The sequence below is a fragment of the Symphalangus syndactylus genome, chromosome 12 (assembly GCF_028878055.3).
Source record: "Symphalangus syndactylus isolate Jambi chromosome 12, NHGRI_mSymSyn1-v2.1_pri, whole genome shotgun sequence".
NCBI lineage: Eukaryota > Metazoa > Chordata > Mammalia > Primates > Hylobatidae > Symphalangus > Symphalangus syndactylus.
In genome coordinates, this window is record NC_072441.2 from 125,326,347 (window position 1) to 125,333,120 (window position 6,774).

Sequence of the window (6,774 nt, forward strand, 5' to 3'; positions counted from 1 at the left end):
TTCTTGAACAATCACCATAGACCAAACACTTCACATATTTTATCTCGAATGGGCCAAAAAAAAAAAAAATCCTGCTAGGTATGCCATCACAAACTCATTTTATAAATGAAGAGAGAAGCTCAGGAGGGTTGTCTCAGTTCACACATTAGTATATCCCGAATTAGTAGTCCAGATTTAAATCCAAGAGTGTTTGACTCCAAAGCGCAATATCCCTTTACTACATCATTCTGTCTTAACTGCTAAATAGAGTCTGGGCTTCAATTCTGGACTCTCTAAAATCACATGAACTACCAGACTGTTAAAAATATTAAATGAGATAAATTGTATAAACTTTAAGACATAAAAATAGCAATAATAACTATTTTTGTTTTTTATCCAGACACTATCCAGTGGCAGAAACAAATGCCAATAGTTCTCCATTTCTCCTATAGTAACAGAAGTCTCAGCTGGACACATGATCATCCAGCTAAACATTATACATGGCCATCCAACTTCTGCCTAGGTTCTGGGGACTGGATGTGTGGAAGAGTGATACAAATACCTTCCTTAAAAAGAAAAGGAGCTTGTCTTCTCCTTTCCCTTTGCCCTGGATAGGATATACATGTGGTGATGGTAAGCCACCTCTGACCATGAAAAAGGAACTTAGGGCAGCAGTTTTCAAATTTTTTAGTCTTGTAATCCCTTTATACTCTCAGAAATTAAGAATCCTAAAGAGCCATCATTTATATGGGTTATATCTATTGATATTTACCACATTAGAAATTAAAACTGGGACATTTAAAAAATGTGTATTAATTCAATTTAAAAATAATAAACCCATTAGATGTTAACATAAATAACATTTCATGCAAAATAACTACATATTCTAAAAAAATTAGTGAGAAAAGTAGCACTTTTTAATTTTTTTAATGCCTCGCTTAGTAGAAGCCAGTTGCATTTGCATATCTACTGCTGCATCCAGTCTACTGCAATATGTTGTTTTGGTTGAAGTATATGAAGAAAATTCGGCTTCACGCAGATATGTTGTTAGAAAAGAGAGAAGTATTTTAGCAGCATTTTCAGATAATTGTAGCTATTCTTCTTTGATACTATGCCAAAACCTAACAGATGGTAGCTTAAGGTCAGTTGCAATGAGGAATCTGAACTCATATCAATGAATTTTTCATACTGTTAACACTGAAATCCATTGGTCTGACTTGCACTTTGAAAGGCATCTTTTACCAACACATAATTTGTAACATCATTCCATGAAATATTTAGAAAATATGGTTTACTGAGTTACACAGACTTTTCAAATGTTGACACATTTCATGATATAATAGCAAATGTTCACATTCATGACTGTCACCACTTATCCCATCAAAAAAATTTTTAAGTACTGGGAAGCTGTCAAGCTCATGGTGGCAGATACAGATTTTCCAAATTTCCCATTTTCACTTGAAGGTTCAAATGTTATTACTGGCAACAAATACTTGAGTTGTTTTCCTTGAAGTGACAGGCTTATTTCATTCATTTTTTTTTTTTTTTTTTTTTTTTTTTGAGACAGAGTCTCGCTGTCGCCCAGGCTGGAGTGCAGCCGCGCGATCTCGGCTCACTGCAGGCTCCGCGCCCCCCCCCCCCCCTCCCGGGTTCAGGCCGCCTGCCTCAGCCTCCCGAGTAGCTGGGACTACAGGCGCCCGCCACCTCGCCCGGCTAATTTTTTTGTATTTTTAGTAGAGACGGGGTTTCACTGTGTTAGCCAGGATGGTCTCGATCTCCTGACCTCGTGATCCACCCGCCTCGGCCTCTCAAAGTGCTGGGATTACAGGTGTGAGCCACCGCGTCCGGCCTCGTTCATTTTTAAGAAACTACCTGCCAAATACCCAAATTTGAGTAGGTATAATTATCTGTGAGTTGTTAAGTAAAAATGGAAAAAAGTATATAGTTCATTTTGGAACTCAGAAATTACACAAGTGCTTTTCCTCAAAATAGTTAACATAATTCAGTATGCAGCAGAAGTACTTTGTGTGTACTTCCCATCTCATCAAACAAAATGTAAGACTTGACTCAAGGGTTAATATTTAATAAAGTAGTATTAAGGCACGGTGGCTCATGCCTGTAACCCCAGCACGTTGGGAGGCCAAGGCAGGCGGATCACCTGAGATCACGAGACCAGCCTGGTCAACCATGGCCAACATGGTGAAACCCCATCTCTACTAAAAATACAAAAATTAGTCAGGTGCGGTGGCAGATTCCCTGTAATCAAAGCTACTCGGGAAGCTGAGGCAAGAGAATCGCTTGAACCTAGGAGGCGGAGGTTGCAGTGAGCCCAGATCACGCCACTGCATTCCAGCCTGGATGACAGAGCAAAACTCTGTCTCAAAAAAAAAAAAAAGTATTATTAAATAGTATCTTATGAAGTCAACAGGAATTCACAAATTTTCATTACTCTCCAGTTTTCACAGCTGTCAATTAGCTATCTTTAGGAGGGAGAGTGTAGGCTGATGTAAACAGGGACCAAAAAATTGTTCATTCCTTTGATTTTGTTGAAACTTTATTAAAAGATTATTTTAAAGCCATAGGCTTATCTGAGGCTAATAAAGCTATGATGCTAAGTTTAGAGCTCTCCCTGAGAAAATAAGGTTTGTATCTCAGCTTATTTTTATTATCTTCCTGCCAACAACCTCATCCAGCCTACAAAATAGGGTGCTATTCTGAATACAAAACGTTATTTTATAAATTTTGATCCAATATGCAGAAATGATATTGGACTTTCAACTTTATTATTCTATCAAAGATGCTATTCTTAACACTATCTCAGAATTTTGTCAAAAATATTTAGGAGATTGATGAAAACTGTGGCCCAGTGTCATATATAAGTAAGCATATTATTCTCTAATAATGCAGAATTTTATTTTCAGATACAGAATATCTCTAAACACCCTAAAGTCAAGTTCTCGAAAGGATGAGAGACATCCCTCTTTCATATTATCTGGATGAAGTGAGTATACCTGAGACAGAATGGTTCCCAAGTCGATAGGTGACTACAGTTCACTGATGACTTAGAAATATAGTATTTAATAATGACACCAATATCAATAAAGATACGTCCTAGAAGGAAAAATAATATTTTCCAGAGAATTTGGGGAAAATTAGTCTCATACTGCCCAGAGAATCATCAGACATATTACAGGTCCTAAAATATGATTCTCAGTAAATATTTGTTAAATAATCAAAAGTTTCACTCTAATGTTATTAGGACAAAGTATAACAAATGACCAAAGAGAAAACAGATATCTACAACTTTTCCAAGAAAGCTAATTCCAAGGCCAATTTGGAGGTAATTTTCATTCAACACTATAATTTACACCATTTGTTCCTACAGCTTTATCTCTCAGGTCACATTAACTGATATTCATAATAATGACCATCAACCTTCAAAACAAGGTTCATTTTTACTCGGTACATCCAGTTTAAGAACACAGTGGGGCTGGGCATGGGGGATCATGTCTGTAATAACAGTACTTCAGGAGGCTTAAGCAGGAGGATCGCTTGAAGCCAGAAGCTTCAATGCTGCAGTGAGCTATGAGTGTGTAATTGCCCTCCAGCCTGAGCAACAAAACAAGATCCTGTCTCTAAAAAAACTTTTTTAGTTAAAAAAAAAAAAAAAAAAAATACAGCAGGACCTCTCCCCCAACTTATTTTTCCTTTAACAAATACAGGGGAAAATATGTAACTATGTCAAGAGGCAAAAAGAAAAAAACGTTACACATTTTTAATAAAACAAAATAGACTATTTTGTTTTATTAAAATAGACTACTAAAATTCTATTATCCAGAATTTCCTTTCCTCCAGTGTTCCAAAGAGCTGTAATTTTCCTGAACTTGTCAGCAATTTTTCAGGTGTGTTCAAACCTAGACTCCTCAAGTACTTTGTTAGGTCTCTTAAAGCAAATGTCGGCCGGGCGCGGTGGCTCACACCTGTAATCCCAGCACTTTGGGAGGCCGAGGCAGGCAGATCACCTAAGGTCAGAAGTTCAAGACCAGCCTGGCGAACATGATGAAACCCCGTCTCTTCTAAAAATACAAAAAATTAGTCGGGCATGGTGGCAGGCACCTGTAATCCCAGCTACTCGGGAGGCTGGGACAGGACAATCGCTTGAACCAGGGAGGTAGAGGTTGCAGTGAGCTAAGATCCAGCCACTGCACTCCAGCCTGGGCAATAGGAGCGAAACTCCACATTAAAAAAAAACAAAAACAAAAAAAAACAAAAAGCAAGTGTCAGCCAGGTGAAGTGGCTCATGCCTGTAATCCCAGCACTTTGGGCAGGTGGATCGCCTGAGCTCAGGAGTTCAAGACCAGCCTGGGAAACCAGTGGCAAAACCCAGATTCTCTGCAAAAAAAAAAAAAACAACAAAAAAAAACTCTGCAAAAAAAAAAAAAGTGAGTGTCATGATGTTTTTGCTTCTCTGCAAAGTGTCGTGATGTTTTTGCTTCTCTGCATTCTCTGTACGCATTATACCCAAGTGTCTTGCACATAAAAGCTGCTGAACAAATATGTGTTGCTTATGATAAAGCAATTATTTTCCTTCTGGTACCAACCAATGTCACCCTGAATTATAAATTAAACATGTCTATACACCTTCCTATTTGCAGGTAAAGTTCACAGTCTTAGACTGAGTCAGGAGCTACAGTCCAGTTCTGACTGATGTATCTGTATGACCCTAGGCAAGGTGCCTACTCTCTATGGCCTTCAGTTTCCTTTACTGTAAAAGAAGGGCATTATTTCACCTGGTGTTCATAGCTCTAAAATTTTTAGATTGTAGCAAACAGAAAGGAAGACATATTCAACGAAAACATAAATCAAAGATATTTAGGATTTTATAAAAATCACAATAAAAGTTGTAATACTGCATTTTGCATTGCATCACATTATTATTTGAGGTGGAGTTTCGCTCTTGTTGCCCAGGCTGGAGTGCAATGGCGCGCAATCTTCGCTCACCGAAACCTCCGCCTCCTCAGCCTCCCGAGTAGCTGGGATTACAGGCATGCGCCGCCACGCCCGGCTAATTTAGTACAGACGGAGTTTCTCCATGTTGGTCAGGCTGGTCTCGAACTCTCGACCTCAGGTGATCCGCCCGCCTCGGCCTCCCAAAGTGCTGGGATTACAGCCGTGCACAACCACGCCCAGCCCCGCATCACATTATTACAATCCTATTATCTTTTTGGATCTCTATATAGTTTTATTAACTTTACCATATTTACTTCCATGTGGCCCTTTGGAAAGAGTAAATGAATGATAAATCTTATTTTATCCTCATTTTGTAAAGGTTCTTGGGCCGGTAAAATGCAAGATCACTGAATAAGTCAGAGAAAAAAACAGAAAAACAGTGTTCAGCTAAATAAACATCACTCCTAGGAAAGCAAACATCTTTTCCACTTTCAGGATGATGCTCACCCCCAGCAGATGGTCAAAAAAACAAAACAAAATACACATACACAAGCTTCATTACACCTATTAACCACACATGTTTGCTATCAGTTGTTGAGGGAGAAGGCTCCGCGTCTTTCTCCCGCAACCACCCTTTTTCCCTGCTACTTTACCTGTTTGTACCTGGCATACAGGTACAAGAGCTGCTCCCTGCTGGCCACCTGAATCAGGCCTTGCAGGTGCGCGGCAGCCTTCTCAAACAGCTCGGCCAGGCAACTGGTCTCCTCGATCTCAGGGCTATGGGGGAACTCCACCTCCCCGGAGTCGTCCCCTGAGCTCAGCTCTCCACCGCTGTCGCCGGTGGTGGCCCCCGCGGGCAGGAATGATGAAGCCATGTCTCCTTGCTCGCTCCGTCCCTCTGTGTCCGGTCTGTCCTCCTTGGATGGGGTGTAAGGCCGGCTTGGAGGCCTGGCCCACCAGTCAAGGTCCCAAGCCTGAGCTCCAGTCGGACCCAAGCTCAGTCGCGGCGCGCTCCCTCACGTAACCCTGCTCCCTGCCCACTTCTACTCCCTGGGCGTGCAGAGCAGGCTCCTCGACCCTCTGCCGCTCTGCCCAGCCGACCCGGTCTCCTCCGGTTTCCCTCCGGCCAACAGCGCGCTCAGGCTCGCCTCAGGCCCCTCCAACGGAACGGGGGTCGAGGGCCAGTGAAGCGGGGATGCAGGCGAGCACGGGGCGCGGTTGGCGCTGGGCCATGGGGGCGGGGCGGCGTGCGTGCCGGCGGCGTGCGCTTCTGTGAGGCCTGCTCTGCGCCGGCGGGGGAAGCGTGGGCGACGCTACGCTGGACGTCCTTCCCTGCCGGAGGAGAGAAAGTGCCGTCAGCTGTAGGGGCGTGTTTTAATCGTTTCGCTGAAATTAGCAGTCCCGAACTCCGGAGCCCGCCACCGGGATGGGCCCCCGGGGGTGAGGGAAGGAGGCCATCTGTGTGGTAGTGTAGCGGTGAGAGCGGAGTCGCGGGAAACGCGGGACTAAGGACTAAGGTTCCGCCTGCCCCAGATTGTGCGCCCCAAGCGCCCCCAAACAGCCCTGCGCGCGGATCTGTTGCGGGCGCGTTGGGCTCTGTGTTGAATGATGAAAAACTGCAAGATGGGGCTGTCCCGCCTTACTGTGTGACCGATGAGTGGAATCACTGCTCTGCGTGTTTCGCTCTCCACACCTTCGGAGCCCGCACCTCTCCGGGCCCTGAATAATAGGGTTTGGGGAGTGCGGGGCGCGCCTTAGCCCAGTTCTCATCCCGAGCTCTGCGTTTGACACTGTGCTTTGTAGACACTATACAGTGAAACCAGAAGTACGGCACAGTTCTGCCCT

At 43.3% G+C, this 6,774-nt stretch overlaps 1 protein-coding gene across 6 annotated transcripts in view; it reads right to left on the reverse strand.

Moving 5' to 3' along the window:
* ACBD6 (acyl-CoA binding domain containing 6) overlaps positions 1 to 6,436 on the reverse strand; it is a 236,353-nt gene extending 229,917 nt beyond the window's left edge. For 3 of the 6 annotated variants that reach the window (XR_010117664.1, XR_010117663.1, XM_063627554.1), the window contains exon 1: positions 5,583 to 6,402. Coding sequence is in view for 4 of the 6 variants with exons in the window: in XM_063627554.1 (XP_063483624.1) it covers positions 5,583 to 5,804 (222 nt within the window). In the remaining 2 variants the exon portion in view is untranslated. Of the gene's footprint in view, positions 1 to 5,582 lie in introns of all 6 variants that reach the window. The other 3 variants (XM_055255277.2, XM_055255275.2, XM_055255276.2) reach the window with 2 other exon arrangements.
* Between the last annotated feature and the right edge of the window lie 338 nt (positions 6,437 to 6,774).